The sequence below is a fragment of the Daldinia loculata genome, assembly GCF_022478755.1.
Source record: "Daldinia loculata strain CBS 113971 unplaced genomic scaffold F4817scaffold_61, whole genome shotgun sequence".
Taxonomy (NCBI): domain Eukaryota; kingdom Fungi; phylum Ascomycota; class Sordariomycetes; order Xylariales; family Hypoxylaceae; genus Daldinia; species Daldinia loculata.
In genome coordinates this window covers 75,044-92,381 of record NW_026054915.1, presented here as the reverse complement: position 1 = coordinate 92,381, position 17,338 = coordinate 75,044, and the positions used below count along the sequence as shown (strand labels likewise).

Here is a 17,338-nt window from a genome sequence, read left to right as displayed (position 1 = left end):
CGTTAAGTAAAGTACATATTACAATTGTAGCATATACAGGAATTCATTATTAAACTTATATTGTTAATTACACTCTTAACGAGTTGGTCTTGGATTCTGGATAATAATTAACGAAGCTATGGAACCGAGACAAGACTAAGTTAAATACCTATGATATTAGCAGGATGAATATCAATAATTATAAGACTACCTCTTAGGTACTTAAAGAATTAAGGGCTCGTCCGCGCCCTTTGTGTAAATTTACCCTAAGGCTTAACCCCACGCTTGAGTCTATCCTTCTAAGTACTACATAGTGTTGTGAGATCCTTTATGTCTGCTATGAGATCTTTAGATGTCGGGATATACAAGATGACAAGAATTGCGAACAGGGGTCTGTCAAATGGGGCTGCTATTGCTAGTTCTCGTTAATAAATATTAAACGACAGAAATGCAAAATCGGTACTTAGGCAAGACCAAAACTTATAGTGAACCACAGCGAAGTTAAGGAAGATCTTCCAGGCGCTACTATATCTCTTGCTGTTACGATTCGTACGGGAGTGATGAGCCTCTACGAGGCTCAGGGGCAACGGCGCAACGCATCGTATCAAAGGTCACTAAAGAGTGAAGGTATTATATGAGTATGGTAATAGTATATTGTATGACTAGGAGAGTAAGTTCTAGCTATCTAATGAGTGTATAGATAAGGTAGCATACCTACCCAGGTAGCTAGCCCTGCATCTATCCCTAACACCTGCGGTCAATGCGTGTCAGCGTCTTTCGGGTCATCAAACATTCCGAGTCGCTTAATAAGTCATTTAGTCGTAGATTCATAGCCGAACTAGACTCCTGTCCGCAATATGTTAAATTCTCTTGTATTTGAGCCAACTAAGTAGGTACATTCTCAACATTACCTACCCAGTCCATGATTTTCATTCATAGGAAGCTTACTAGGTCTTGCTACATAGGACTCGAACTCATAGTTTATTTCTTGAATCCGTTCGCCCTGTCTCTCATCATATCCGTGCGGCTACTCTTAGCTTCTCTGATAACCTTACGCTATGAAGAAGAAGAAAAGACGTCTAGCTGAAGTTCATCTCGTACTTCAGGGTTACAGTTATATATAGACTGTCCCATCCAATATTCAGATGACTGCTATAATTCTAAGTATTCTATATAGCATTATCTAAACGTGTTCTTCCAAGGCACAGATTGAAGCGGCCCACTTTTCTCTACATTAGGTAGTTAACATTGAGGTCAAGCACGAGAACAACTGATTGTCAGGCAATGTTAGATAATATTATCTACATACGTACCTAGGTAGGTAGGTAGGTAGGTATGCATTGAACAAATTAGGTAATTAGTTGAGCACATTACTTCCCTACCTCCCGAAGACCATCCAGTCGAGAAGTAGATTTATTCGTAGTGAGAATAGGGGTTAGAAAGCTCTATTATTCTATCATTGAACTATCTTATAGACTAAGATTCAATGTATAATATCATGATGTTACAATACACATTTTTTTTTGCAGCTCGTACTACTTCGTTTAGCCCTTTTTAACTTAAAGGAGAATCCATAAATATAGGTATCCAAGTAGTCACCCGAACAACATTCATCCTTGATTTATTACCCGAAAACACCTTTGACACTCTACTTAGTTCGGCTACGTCCATTCTACCTTCAGTATATCTAGACATAAAGTGATGAACAGAAACAACCTTGGCTGTTTTCTTGTGGCGTTCGTCGGGTATAGTAAAGACATAATTGAACTATCATGGGATGTACTTGGGCGTTGACATAGAATTCGGGCACGGTGTTATTAACTCATTGGCACTGTCTCCTGCTAGTCGCGATTTTAGTAAGTAGCATGTATTCGGACAAACTGAGATATATGGACATAGCACCACGGCATGTCCTTTACTTTGGAATTAGGCATGATGGTGGTTAGTACCTAAGACCTCGAACGCTTTCAGGTAGTACATATGAGGTGGCGAGGCTGCAATCTCTCGTAATCTTACAACCGTCACGCGATGGGCATTGTACAACTATAGGAGGTAATATCCCTCGGTTTCAGTGATACGTGTCGATATTACGTCGTACAAACCTCCTTGGGCTAGGTACATGTGAGGCTCGTAGATATTAATATTATTAGTAATACTCGGGACGTTGGTTATTTTGATTCTAGACCTTGATGGAAACTATAATTACTGCTGTAATTTGCCGATATTACTCGTTCGCGTGTTGTGGTTTATACACAGTACACGCTTTGCGCTTGTTTTCACTTACAAGCTTCTCGCTAATGCTTCGTGCGTACCCCATGGGGATCTTTTTATCACGAATGGGTACCTAATGGATTAGATCTAGAAAAAATCAAGTTTGTCCTGGTAATATAGATTAAATCGGACATCGTCGGGCTTGAAATTGGTTGGCATAATTAATGTAAGGAAGTACTTGGGTACCTATACCTAAAACCGATTGGAACGATTAGAAGATTCCGGGGTGTGATAAGGTACTGTATCGGGCCTTATCGATAGGTATTCGTTACCTTCCCGCACCTAACTATGATCAACCCCAATTGACCCCCATTATTTGTCAATTAATTTTGTTTAAACTCGTCTTGCAACTCGCGGAAGCTCTTCAACTTTGTTTTTAATCGTCACAGTGAGCTGCATTATTTCCTCACTTGCCATACTGGCGGGTGCGGGCATCCTTCAATTAAACCGGGCAATTGAGAGACAAGACAGATCTCATCCAACTGTCGGTCCAATAAGGCTTCATCAATTCCCGCCCCGCTCGCCCTGCGTAGTGATTGGCTTTGCTGCCGTCAGATCCATTCCATCTACTCAAAATCCAAGCCAACGAGGACGACCACGTTGCACACGACACTAACATCGGTATCATGCACACTACATTGGTCCTGTCGGTTAGGCGGCTTCACCCACCGCGACCAATTCAGACACCATTCAGACACCATTTAGAGACCATTTAGACACTTGCTTCTTGTACCGTTTCATTCGTGAGGCGAAGTTAGTGCAAGTATTGGAGAGGGAGGGCATGTCGAAACCCAATGAGCCTTGAAGTCCAAGCTTATCACCCGCTATCTTCAATATCCGCTCCCGAGCATGGCCAAGTGGTTGTGCATCATGCTGTCAAACTTCCGTCTAGCTCCTCATCCGTCCAGTCCCATCTCCCGGACCTTTTCTACGTGGGTCTGACCCATTCTTATTCCGTCTGTTTGCAGTTCCTATCGATTTTTGGACCGCTACCAACTTCCTTGTCGAGTCATAACGTTTGCCATTTATGCCCTTTACTTGGAAATTTCGCGATTGTCTACTCTAGTCCCAGATCCAGATCTGTCTCAACCCTAGCCCAACCCCCTCACGACGTGGCGCCAATACCATCGTGTCCATCCGCGGCTCTTGAGCACGATATGGATCATAGAAGCGTGAGATCTCACTCCACTTTCCCTCGTTCAAACCGTGGGGTATGTCTCATCTAAGTAGTGCCTCTCTCGATAATGTAGGCTGGGTAGTCATCAATTATCTGTACGTTTTATAGTTGGTCCCGTTCTTCTAAACGTCATTTATCGTTCCGAGCTCGCATTAAGAGAATTCTTTACACCCCATACGCCCATCATCTGTCCAGTTAACTCATTCCCCTCCCATCCATCATCAGAACCGTAACTACTTTTCATAGGTAGAGCCTACATGGTTTGCTCTATTTTCATCTAGTCGTCGCATTTCGTTTGGACCAGATACCCAATAGCTGTATTTGGCAGCTCAGTTGCCCAATAGCTTGCTAGTTTCTGCAAATACCCGCATCGTACTCGTCACTCTGCATAGGGAGCAACTGAGATAGTTTTTTAAATCACGGGCAAGACGTGCTTTTCGCGCGCACCGACGGAATATGTCGGATCAAGGAGGAATTTCGTATAGTCCTGCCCGGGTCAATCCATTTGCAAATGTCCAAGTAGCTAGCTACCCAGAGCACGTTCAGGTAGCTAACTACTCGCAAATAATATATCTTGATACTCAGGAGTCAGAAGAAGAAAAAGAGCCCGTAGAACAAGGTATATAAGTTATTATTCCAATTGGGTTGTTTGCGCTAACACGCTCCACAGGGCATGAGCCGGAATACGATGTAAATGAAGAGCAGTTTGAGCCTCCAGCACCCCACAGATCCCCGCCCGCGATATCTTCACCCACGATATCCTCACCCCCCATAGCATTACATAAGACAAAGAAAGAAAAGGATAAACCACCTACACCAAAAGAACCTAGTCCAGAGAAGCAGCCTAGTAAACCACTCACATCAAAGCAAAAGAAGCAAGCCAAAAAGAAGGAAAAGGAAAAGGCTAAAAAGGGGGCGAAAAATGCGGCGAAGATGACGCCAAACACAGGATCATCAGAACCCCCACCCCCTCCAGCATCTGAAGCTATTCCAGCCGAGCCTTCTACAGACGAGGCTAATAAGTCAGAGGATACGGCCCCATCGCTACAGTCGACTGACTCGAACTCACCTAACCCCCCTAACCCCCCTGAGCCCTCTGAGCCTCCTGAACCCCCTGAACAGCCTAATGAGAATGAAGCAGTAGAAGTGACGGATAAACAGGCAGGAAAGGTTGAGACCATATTGTCGGCCGAATCAGAAAGCATACCTTCAAGTGGACAGTCTAATGAGCTAGAGGCAAGGGAGCCGGCTTCGGAAACTGTGAGTCTACATATCTGATATTCAAACTGTCACATATAAACACTAGCCTAGGTTTTCAATGGTCCCGCTCAGAGTCACTGACATGTTCTAGGTCCCTAAGGCTGAGGTTTCCGAGTCTCCTCAATTAGAGAAATCAGATGTAGCTGCTCATACACATCCGATCAGTACTGCCGAGAGCGATGCACCTACGGATATACAAGAGGCTGACGCACCAGCCCTTAGTACTGAGGAATCTAAACCCGATACAAGCGAGCAAGGTGCAGACGTAGCCAGTGAAACTAACAGAGAGCTTCTCGGTGAAGATAACGACCAAGAGACCACACCAACCACAGACGTAGGAGCTATATCGGAGCCTCAAACGGGGGAAGCCGCGGATGAGCCAGCAGTTGAGCCTGAGAATGCTGAGCCTGAAAAGTTGAAAGATGTCCCCGAGGAGAATTCAAAAGAAGCAAGTAATGATCCTCAAGATGCTGCCCATGAAAGCGCATCTAATAGCGAGCCAGACTCGGCCGCTGCCGTCGAGATAAACGAGCCCCTTGGCGGGCCAAGTGCGGATACGAAAACGGTTCAGGAAAGCGACGAAGCGGGACAGGTGGCCGATACACAAAAAGTTGAAACGCTTGAGGGTGTCAATGAGACACTACCAGACGGGAATCCTACCAATGGCACAGGCGAAACCCTCGAGAAGTCCGAGGACCCTCAAGATCCTAAAACAGAATCAAACGATGAGAATACTACGACTGAAGAGGAAGCACCATCACCTAACAACAAAGATGAGCTTAGTGGCGAGGCTATCAAAGAAGAGGCTGCCAGTGACCCAGAGCCGTCCGAGGTCGCCCCAGAGGATCCAAATGCCTCCCAAATTGAGGAGACGACGCCAGCTATTACTGAGCCGGTGGCCGAGCCGCAGGAACAGATCAATAACAGCGAAGCGACTAAATTTCCAGAAGTCAAGGATGACGAGAGCCAAGCTACGATTAATCCCGAGGACGTCGCAACCCCAAAGGAAAGCGTCAATGCGGACTTAGGGGATATGCCTACGACACTACCGCTAGAGAGTGAAAGTGCCGCTCAGGCAGATGGCCCAACCGAAGAGCATCCCGGCGACCCCGCCGCCGTGAAAAGCCAGGAGCAAGCGGAGCCATCCGAACAGGTTGCAAATATCCCGGACCCAGTCGCTGTCGATATTCCAGAGATTCCGGCTCTCCAGTCAAATGACAACGCGGAGAAGCTCCCTGAAACTGGTTTAGAGCCCACAGAAGGATCTAAGGGTGTAAAGATACCCGACGAGGCAGCTCCAGAACTAACAGAGGAGACGAGTGAGGTTGATAACGTCGAATCTGCTACCGGGGAGTCGGTCAAACCTCAAGAACCTGAGATTGCTCTTGGCTCTGAAGCTAAAGAGCAACCTATAATCCCTGAGCAAATGGCTACAGAGTCCCTGTCCGCGCCTGAGTCGCCTGCTGATATCTCCACCCCTGAAGCTATCCCCGCACAAGATGAACCTGCCTCTCAGGAATCTATTCCCGAAAAGTCAGTTACTAAGGCGCCAATCCCCGCAGAACCCGTTTCAGAAGAACCGGCCTCTCAAGAACTTACTTCTGAAGGAGTCGTTTCGGAAGAACCCATTTCTCAGGAAACTGCCACGAAAGAGCCTGTTAGTGAAGAGCCTAGTCCCCAAGAGTCCACTTCCCAAGAAGCTGTCCCCAAAGAGCTTGTTACAGAAGACCCGGCCCCTCAGGAACATACTACCCCTGTTTCTGAAGATCCAGTCCCTCAGGAAGCCGCCCCTAAAGAAAGTATCTCCCAAGACACTCCTCAGGAAAACATCTCTCAAGAACTAGTCTCCAAAGAACATTCACCGCAGGAACCTACTTCCGAAGAGTCTGTGTCTCAAGAAGCAGTCCCTAAAGAAACCATCTCTGTAGACCTGGTTTCTGAAGAAGAAGTTGCTAAAGAACCCGCGCAAGACTCAGACTCTCGGGAACTCAGTTCTGAACAAACTGTTCCACCGGAGCCTGTTTCTGGAAAGTCTGCTTCCCAAGAACCTATTTCCCAAGAACCTATTTCCCAAGAACCTATTTCCCAAGAAGTCGTCCCTGAAGAACTTGCTGAAAATCCTGCCCCTCAAAATCTTGCTTCTGAAGATCTCGTGCCTCAAGGCTCAGACCCCCAAGAACCCGTTGTCAAAGAACCTATTTCCCAAGAAAATGGCCCTCAAGACCCGGTCTCCCAAAATTCTGTCCCTCAAAAAACTGCTTCTCAAGAGCCCGCTCCCCAAGAGTCAGTCAGTGATGATCAGAACCCACCGCAGGAACCCGATCCCCAAGGCGAAATTCCGGTAGTATTCCAAGATGAGGTAAAAGGCTTACCAGAAACATCTACCGAAGGGGTTGGGCAATCCACTGTCCTAGAGGCAAATTCGCCCATTAATGATAGTGATAAACAACTACCGGATCAGCCAAATACCCAGTCCAATGCTAACAACGACAGCGATGAGCAGTCAATTTCCAAATCAGCCCCGGAGTCCACTGATGAACCCATCCAAGAGCCTGCTCGGGAAATAATTCCTTCTGAGCCGCCTATCACAAACGAGGATAATTCATTGGGCCCGCTTCCAACAGATTCGGATGACAAGAATACAACCGATGCCACCGGCTCATTATCCGAGGATGAATTTGTTATCGTCGATAAAATAGATGGTGAAATGGATGAGGTTGTGGACAGCCCAGAACAGCGGGAACGACCAAGCGATGAGGAACCAAATGACTCCTCACAACTAGACCCTGAGGAAGAACATCAAATTACAACCCCGAATGAGACCGCCAGCCAGGATCATCAAGGGGGTAATGGGGGTTTGTCTCCTTCTGATCAATCTCAGGAGCTTCTAGGAAATGGGGATGACGACATATCCAATAATGCGCAGCCTCGTGATTCTAGCAGTTCAAGCGCCGAAGCAGATATTGTGAAACCTATGGAGCCGTCTCTCCCAGAAGACACTACGTCGGCTCAGGTAGACAAGGAACATGAACAAGAGGTTGAGAAACAAGAACCCGATCAGCATGCTAGCATTCTCGCCGAACGGCAGATTGAATCGCACGATGGCGTGGAAGCTCCCAAAGACGAAGAAAAAACGCCCCAAGAACCCACACTAGAGGTTATTAATGACCAAACTGCGGATGCCAATACTGAATTATCAGAACCCCAGGTCAACAGCAATTCACAAAGCGCCGGCGTAAAAGAAAAGGAGAAGCCTATTGATCCCAGTGCATCCAGCCCGAAAGTAATCGTCGAGTCTGAGGACCCAGTTCCGAAAGATGATTTAACAGAGCCTCCCTCCGATGTCGGGAAGGAGGGCGTCGAAGGGGAAGCATCAATTGAGCATGATCCCGACAATGGGGTGACTCAGTCAACCCCAGCAGACGAGGCTACTCTTGATGACCAGGCAGCTCCTAAATCCGAGGTGCCAGCTTTGAAGGACGTTTCTCCCGGCCAATCTGAGTCCAACCTCAATGAAACTACCCCTTTAGTCGAAGCCGAATTGTGCCCAGTTGCTCCAGCCGAACCAGAGTTGTCTCAGCAGGTGGAAGATAAACAGGAGTCTGGTAGTCATCTGGGTCTTGAGACTGGATCCCCACCCAAAGTCCTTCCGGAAGATCTCGTGGAAGTGCCAGCCAGTTCGCAAGAAACTGAAAAACAACTAGATCAAACTTTACTCCCTAAAAATGAATCAGTTGGCGAACAAATACCTCAAGAGGCTACAGACCTCAGCGAAACCAACGGTGAGGAGGAGGAAACATCTGGGGAAACGTATTCCCCAGACCAACCAGAAGAGCCAGTATCAGTCGATTCCGAGACAGACAACCACGGTGAACTTCAGTCTACGCTTCCTTCTAACCTTGGACAAGAAGAGCAGTCGGATTCAAAATCAAGCCCGATTCTAGAAGAAGCCAAACAGCCCGACGAAAACGAAAAGCTTGAAGAGACAGGGGAGAAGCGTTCAGGGGAGCAGGATAAGGCTCGCGAGATTCCCCGTGAAACCCCAGAGCCCGCTGAGACACCGTCGGTCGTTTCACAAGATCAAACCAACCTAGATCAGACTGAGCCAGATACTTCAATACTAGCCGAGCCAAAGGAATTGATATCCCAACCGCTTGCCGTGAATTCGCAGGGATCTGAGGCTGAGGATAAAGGAGAAGAGCTTATTGACAAAGTACAGGAACAGGAGCCCGCGTCCTCACCTTTACCAACGGAATCTCTAATCGACCCCCTGCAACCGTCTATTAATGAGGACAGCGAATCGGGAGATGTAACACCTTCGGAGTCAGCCTTGGCTCAAGAAATTAAAACTGGGCAAGATTTGGATTCCCACGAGGATGCAAGTCCTGGGTCTTCACAAACTCCCCCCGATCATGAACCGGCCGCTATCGGAGAGCCGGAACCAGAGCCAACACCGAATGATGTTATTCAGGGAGAGCCAGCCATCCCCGAAAAAGTAAATACGGAGGGTCAGATAGTTTCCGATGAGCAAATTGTCGTCGAACAAACATCCGTTACCCCTATTAATGATCAAGTCTCCATCGGAAGCCAGAATTCTCAAGACCACGTCTCTATTGACCCAATCTCCGCCAAAGAGAAAGCCACGGAGGACGAGTCAAAGGAAGAATTACTGACCGAACTTCCTGTGCCAAGTCAACCTCAGGAAAACGAGGCAAAAGAAACCGCAGATAATAACAGCCAAGCTGTTCTGGAAGAGCCCGCTATTGAGGTAGCAGATAAGGTTGATAAGGACCCTGAGGCTTCTGAGCCCATTCAAGAGCAAGCCCCTGCCGAGAGCCAAGTCCCTGTTGACAAAATGCCTACCGAAGACCAACCGGTGGAAGATAAACCTACGGAAGATACACCTACGGAAGATACGCCTACAGAGGACCAGGCCCCTGCTGGGGCTCAGCCCCCTATCGAGAGCCAGGCCTCTATCGAGGACAAAGAGGTTATAGAGAATGGCACACCTGTCGCTCCCAGTACTTTGGAAGATCATTCTGGTAATACTATTCCAGTAGCAGTTGACTTGCCTACGGAACAATTACCTGATCAGCCGCCCGAATCTGACCTACAGGAACCTCAAGATCACAAAGTAGAGACTACAGAGCCTAGCGACCAGGCTATCGTAACGGAACATCCGAGTGATACATCAAATAAGTTGGATGAGGAGCTTGTAGTTTCTGAACCCACTGAAGGCCAAACTCCTGACACTCCAGTCTCTGAGTCTATTGCGGAGGCTAACACTGAACAGCCCGTGGGCGAAGAAACAAAAGGAGAGTTACTGAGTACCGCTATCGTGCCAGATAAGCCCCAGGAGAATGAATTGAACGAAGGTGCAAATCCTGAAGATAAGTCCATTCCAGAGGAACCAGAGGTAATCCACATACAAGACAACCAGAACGAGGAACCCGATACCCCTCTACCAGATTCCGCCACCGACGAACAAGTTTCCTCACAAGAAGCCGAATTATCGAGTGAATCTATTGTTCCGAGCCAACCACAAGAGAACAAAGATGCAGAGGCCACTAGTCCCAGCGATAAGACCGTCTCGGGGGGGCCGGAGGCAGTCCATATACAAGACAGCCAGAGCGGAGAACCTGATTCCAATCCATCGGATCCCTCCACCCAGGATCCAACTCCTTCACAAGAACCTAATCCCGCAGATCAAATTTCTATAAAATCGGATGATAAGGCAGAAATTTTACCGAACACATCTTCAGGCGATACTACGCAACCTATTACTACCGATTCAGAGCCTCCCCTTGATGATGGTAACAAGCAACTTCTTACCCAGGATCCTGAGGGTTACGCACCGGATAAAGATGTTGACGGTCTAGAACAGCCGGGAATTACACGTGAGGAGCTATCAGTCACTTCCCCACAGCTTCCAGAGAATAATGATGATGAAGCTGTCAATGGAGCTCAAGCAGAGCCAGAACAGGTCCAACCTACAGAAAGCAGTGAGCCAGCTGGGGCGGATGTGATTGCGGATATTAAGGAGGCCACATCCGACGAGGACCCCGCTCGTAGCACAGACGAAACGCTTAATCTTGAGGATGCACCCAGCCTCGAAGCGGCAGGAAACGACTCGCCTACCTTAGCCGAAGACTTGACGCCTCCATCCAGCAAGGCAGATCAGAGTATCGAAACAATTCAACAAGAAGCCGAAAATCCACCCCCAGCTAAACCTGAAGAAGCTAAAAATTTCTCTAAGCAACCACATAGTGAAACTACTGTACCGGATCAATCCGAAAGAACCCAAGAAGATGCTACAGGTCTTAGAGACGCACCCGTACCGGAAGAGTCCCTTAGTGACACTATTGTGCCAGATCAAACCCAGGAGAATGAAGAGGCGACTAGAGATCTGGGCGACAAAGCTGTTCTGGTGGAACCTGTCATTAATAACAAGCCAGGGCCTATAAGAGCGCCCAAAGAAAATACCAGAGTGATCGAAGAGGTCAAAGCCGAGAAAGTTCGAAGTGATGACGAGAGCAAGGATACCGTTGGGCCCATCCCGACTGACGGTGGGCCAGTCCGGAAGGCCTCGAAAGGTGAGGATCAGTTGTTTTCAAGTTTAGTAGGAGATACCCCTGGCGTTAGAGCGAATGATTTTGATGATACCCCCGAGTCAGTTCCAGAGCATTTGTTTTCAGTTGAGGAAGTGGAGGTTTCAGGGAAGGGCAGTCAAGATATTGCAGATGGGCCCGATCCAATCCAGCTCGGTGAAAGTTTATATACCGGCGAGCTATCTCCAGAGCCTCGGGAGGATATTGAATGCCTCATTAGATCATTGACCCAGAATCACCCCGAGACGCTAAGCGAACAGAGCAAGGATGTCGAACCTATTTTTGTTTCTCCCCTGGAAGTCCAGGATGCAACCGAGACTCAGAAGCGATCACTTGTACTTGAAGACAGTCCCGATGAGGAAATGGAGGTGTTACCAAGAGCACGACTCGCAGAAGATGCAAGCATTCCTTCCCCAGCGGACGACACAGCTTCTCCGCAAGTACAAGAAGATGAAGGTAGTGGTTTGGAAATACCAGAAGCACTTAAACTTAATATTAAGAGTGGCTCAAAAGATCTTCCCGAAATCACTGCAGATATTACGGACGAAGATGAACTTCCACCCAGTAATAACCAGGAGCGGGCTAATGAGGAACTACAAGAAGCAATTCCTGAAACATCTATCCATAATGAGCCAATTGAAGAACTTCAGGATTCGAGCTTTGTCGATATTTCCAGTGTGGACCTTAAGAGCCCAGGACCTACACCTCAAGAACCAAATAAGGATGGGTATCACGATATCTTAGCCTTCTCGAAAGAATTGCAGCCTGAAATCAGCGGTGTGGTCGCCTCTGAGCCATTGGAAGTAGGTCAAGATTCTGGAAGCAAGGAGTCATCACCCCAGCAAAAATCCGAGTTCGTTCCATCCGATACGCCCGAGGTAATAGATATAACAAAAGCCCCCGATGTTCCACTAGCTTCTACGAAGGTTAAAAGGCTAGCAAATAACTTAGAGGCCGCAAGGGATCACTCAAACATGGTCAAATTGGGAATTTTTAGGCCTACCGCATTTACAGTCGCTGGTGGAGCGCTTGCTCGCAGACACCTGGCAGAGAGCGACGATGAGCAAGCAGCGTCTAGTCTACCACTCAACTCTGCAGAGGTCCTCGTGAAGAAACCAGCAGAACCTGAACAAGTAGCAGTATCCCGTGATCTCAGTTCATTAGAGAAGTCTATCAGCTCTCTCCCAGTCGAAGGCGACGAGGAGTTCAGTTCGCTCCGAAGACCGTCCAAGCCAGCCGACCCTGTCGACACACCCATACCTACCAGAGACGAACCGGACCGTGAAACCAAAAGCGTTCGGAATGACCCCAGCCACCAAACCGCCGAGTCCCAACAAGAGTTGTCTCATACCCTTACACCCGAGTCGCCAGAGATAGTCGCATCGACTATATCTCTCTCTGAATCATTTACAGTAATCGAACGGGGACCAATTCCACAAAAGAGCAGCAAGCGAACACTTAGGCCACCTCTAGTACATTCAAGTACTCAGACTGAAGATGACCATGACTTTGGCTCCCAACCAAGTTGGAGTTTCATCAACCTCGCCGACCTGGAGCCTCGCTCAAAAACTCCAGGAATCATTCTTCCAGATCTCACAGACTCTAAAGCAAGAGCCTTGGGGCGCGCGAAGAGCGTTAGAAAGCAACGCAGGCAAACACTCAAGCAAGCAGAGGAAGCGGTAGCAACCGCCGTTATATTATATGCTGCAGCTCAAGAGCTTAGCCCTTCATCTAGTTCTCTTTTAGGTAGTCCCCAAGTCGAGAACAATACAGGTAGAACACTAGAGCCGACTCAGAAAGGTGCCCAGGAAGTGGATGGTTTTTTTTCGCCGGGTGTTATAGCAGGGAATCAGAGCGTTGGCCAAAATGATTATTCATTGCCCGTTGCTGACCTGTCTACAGACGATGAAGAAAAGAAATCCGCAGATGAGCGGCATCATAGGCACCGACGCCACCACCACCATCATCATCATCATTCCTCCCGATCGAAAGATATCAAGGGCAGCGGTGAACACCTTCACCCTCGCAATACCCGTATTGAAAGCAACCACTCAATAAAGTCTTCTTCCGATCGCTCGATCCCTCAGACACCTAAGAGAGACAGTGGCTTTTCTGTTGAGAGTTCGCGTACTACCGATTCCTCAAACCGCAGGCATCGCACCCCCGAAGAGCAAGCTGCCCATGAGAGGCGCAAGGAAGAGCGACGCGCTGCTCGTGAAGCGTACGATAAGACACGGGAGGACAAAGGCAAGGACTTGGAGGCGCCGCCAAGCGATCGGCACTCTTCCCACCGTAGCTCAAGACGGCACAGTATATCGCACTCAGAAAAGTCACAGACTGAGAGGCGTTCCGAAAGGTCTCAGCCTGAAAAATACTCTGAAAGGTCCTTCTCGGAAAGATATTCTGAGAGACCGCAGTCCGAAAGGTATTCCGAGCGATCTCACTCCGAGAGACACCCCGCGAAGGAGAGTGCTTCGTCCTCAAACAAGAGGTTCTTCGACATGAGGCACGGCGAAAGCTCTTTGGCATCAAACTACGTTCCTCGCACCAGAAGTAACAGCACCAACGTTCCTCCTCCAGTGTTCAGAGAACCATCGAAATCATCAGGAATCCTTAGACGTACCAACACCGGCAAGTCTCACCGAGAGTCCGGGGAAATCCCCCGGCCCAGAAGCCATAGGTCTCACGACCACGACCACGACCATGACCAGAACGACTCGCCTAAGAGACGTAGATCCGAAGCAAAGATTAGCGGCTCACTCGAGTCCACCAGCTCCAAAGCCACTCCTCCCTCGCCGACTAAGGACGAGCATAGACAGTTAAGGCAAAAGGAGAGGCAGAAGGCTCGAGAGGCCACCGAAGCCGCCGAGGCTAAGAAAAAATCTGGAGGGATCCGCGCCGCTTTCAAGAAGCTCTTTTCTTAGTGGTAGGACTATTATAAAAGTCCCAGGGAGAGAAGTTCGGTGAGATTGAAAAACACGAGATGATTTAACGAATTTCCGAATTCTTGTAACGCTAATGAGACCATGTTTTCGTTTCATTTCATATGTCGGGATAAGAACCTACGCGGGTTCTTGTTATGATGAAACGCTACCTCTCAATTGTATTGTCACGATATGTATGAAAGCATGTATGAGGATCACGGTTTCATATTTATGATTTTGGTTCAGTTTTCTCCAAGCATATGAACTTGAAGGGGTGTAAAGGAAGCTACCTTACCTAGCCTAGGTATCCGTTATGAATACATAAGAGGTTTATTTCTTAGTGTGTAAAATGAATGTGTTGACAGCTCAACTCAGTTCTCTATCGTGCTTCCTGCTTCTATACAGAATACTTGGTCAATTTCCGCAATTCGATCAATACGAGTACCCTGTACGGTCATTCGTGCTTTTTGTCCGCTGAACTCGATATCCTGCAAGCTAAGACCTGATTCCTTTGCAACTCGATCCTGAAGGTCTTCGGCGCTCAGGTTCACATCGTTATGAAATATGACATCCACTTCGACTTCCTCTTCTGAACCTTTAAGGATAGGTGAGACTTTGAGCTCCTTGCGGTATATATCCGCATAGAGGACCGGAGCCAGTTGGCGAATCTTGGCCAAGCTAACGTCTGGATAGCTGCAAAGACGTGTGTTCATCGAGACGTACTTGAGGGGCACGAGATTGGCATCGGCTAGATCCTGTCTCTTTGACGTCCCAAGCTTTTTCTCGTGGGTTTGGATTAATACGTAATTGGTACCCGATGCGTCCTCCTTCGGCTTAACAGAAGGATCGAGAAGGTTCCCATTGATGAGGATCGGGTATAGTGGCTTCAGAGCAGTCTAAAACATAGGGAAGTTAGTAAGATGGTCCAGGTCATAGAGCAAACTCATTACTCCGTTTTATATCGGCGTACCTCTTGTTCGGTATCCATGCTTTCTCCCGGGGTTGGCTGTCCTTTATCTCTGTGTTGTCCGTTCGTAATATCTAGGGACGTCGTGATGTTATTAGGCGAATGATATTCAGGTTTGCGTAGAAGCTGTTGTATAATTATACGATTACGGCGAGGTAGAAGTTCCGCCGGGGTAAAACCATCATTGCATTTAGCTTCTGTATTAGCTCCAGCCTCGACCAGAAGCTTCACCATTGCTTCATCTCCGGAGATAGCTGCCACATGCAGTGGCGTCTAGCCACCATCATCTTTGCTTTCGATGTTAGCTCCATGTTTAATTAGAAGTTTCACGACCTCTTCTTTTTCTTCGAGAACTGCAATATGCAGTGGTGTCCAGTCACCATCATTAATGCCTTCTATATTAACTCCAGCTTCGAGTAGGATCTTCACTGTTGTTTCATCTCCGCTCTTGATTGCAGAATATAGTGGTGTCCGACCAGTCCGATCCGCGATATTTGGATCAGCGTGATAGTCGAGAAGCAACCCTACAATTCCGGGTTGGCCTTTCCTCGCTGCGGTATCTAAAACTGTTGACCCGGAAGCATTATTGGTATTTGGGTTGGCCCCGGATTCAAGTAGCAGCTTTACTAGCTCGCGATTTTTGTGCTCGGTAGCGATATGAAGAAGAGTCAACCCAGATGCATTGGTAAAATTCAGATCATCCCCTTCTTTTAAGATGGCCCCGATCCCCGCGGGATCTCCGCGATCGACCATGTCGAATAATATTGCCTGAATTCTTGGATCCATTGTGCTTAATGAAGATAGACATAGAAGAATGATGTAGAGGTCATTAAGATATAAACTCTCGACGCACCATTAGAAGAAACAAATATGTAGTATAAGGCAACCTATTTTCGAGGAAGCCCCAAGCCAGCTTCGGATGAAAGTGTAAGTCAGAGGCCTCCTAATATTGAGTACAGCAACGTGTAAGTAAAGGAAGCTACATCGTAACATTTACATGTGCGACGCTTTAATATTTCGGCTCTACTAAGCTAAAGGATCGACGGTAAACCCTATTTCTAAAAATATATTAAATATTCTATCTTTCTAAAGGAGCATTCTAGAACTCTAGAATGTCGCTATTGTCGAGCATGGCTCGTATTGATCAATATTATAAACAGTATAATTTCATAAAATAGAAGCACAATGGATAGAACGATCCATAAATGGCCGGGACGAAGGCCAAGTATCCGTTTACTACTAGAGTCTGATTCTGTCGTAGAAGTCGCCTTGAGCTCGCTTGTATTCGGCGACTCATTGGTGGATGGTCATGGGTATCTTAGGATCTTAGGGTTCTGTATGCTTTCATCAACCTCTGGCGCCTCATGGTAAGGAACCTCCAACCCTTCAAAGTACTTGGCCATGACGAGAATTATTATAAGATGGTGAATATCATTGTGATATGGAAAGGAAGAAAATTACCTCCTCGGCGCTCAGTATAAGCAGGAATCGGTATTATGTCTACGACACTTCAATCCCAGTAACACACCATCAAAACATGAAACACGATGCATGAGACATTTGTATTCGTATACTCATATCCATATCGCAATAAATAGGATCAGATGGGAAACGTGGAAGCTTGAGTTTGGCATTTTCACTTATGATAAGGTATTATAGCACTTACTCTCGACCAATATCAAAGGAGGCGCCATTATCTCGGTTAGCGCTTAGCATCCCTGCGGCCAGACTTATAATATAATACTATGCACTCTCTACCAAAATAATAGTAGTCCTTAATCACCTAGGTTAGGTAGATAAAGGGATATGCCTATTTAACTTCCCTTATACTAAGTCTATGAACATAGTTCATGTCATTTAAAGAGACCCATACATACTAGATTAATATAGCAAATAGCAGTGCATATAACGTAATACAAGCTATACACCTATAGGTACATAAGTATACATAGCCTATCACATTTCCTATATAATTACCTAGGTTAGTAGGTACTGAACCGCCGATCTCTATAAAGCCAAGCGCAACGGTTTTACCCCAGCCCTGCGAAACATGCATTAGACAAGACCCGTCGTTCCACTAGGCAGGAGAATTCCCACGTGACCAGGTAATTACTTATACGAGGCAACCAGGATGACAACAATGAACCTATTC

General features: G+C 47.2%; 2 protein-coding genes across 2 annotated transcripts; one reads left to right on the top strand and one right to left on the bottom strand.

Annotated features, from left to right (window-relative positions):
• Positions 1–3,680: 3,680 nt before the first annotated feature.
• F4817DRAFT_245447 (uncharacterized protein) lies at positions 3,681–5,467 on the top strand. Its single transcript, XM_049299097.1, has 4 exons — positions 3,681–4,046; positions 4,098–4,687; positions 4,788–5,135; positions 5,191–5,467. The coding sequence occupies exons 1-4, from the start codon at positions 3,884–3,886 to the stop codon at positions 5,212–5,214; spliced, it is 1,125 nt and encodes a 374-aa protein (XP_049155466.1). The 5' UTR covers positions 3,681–3,883; the 3' UTR covers positions 5,215–5,467.
• An 8,937-nt stretch (positions 5,468–14,404) lies between these two features.
• On the bottom strand, positions 14,405–15,420 carry F4817DRAFT_368205 (uncharacterized protein; the record flags this gene model as incomplete). The annotated part of the gene is made up of 2 exons (XM_049307217.1): positions 14,405–15,115; positions 15,190–15,420. The coding sequence occupies 2 exons, from the start codon at positions 15,418–15,420 to the stop codon at positions 14,591–14,593; spliced, it is 756 nt and encodes a 251-aa protein (XP_049155465.1). The 3' UTR covers positions 14,405–14,590.
• Positions 15,421–17,338: the final 1,918 nt, after the last annotated feature.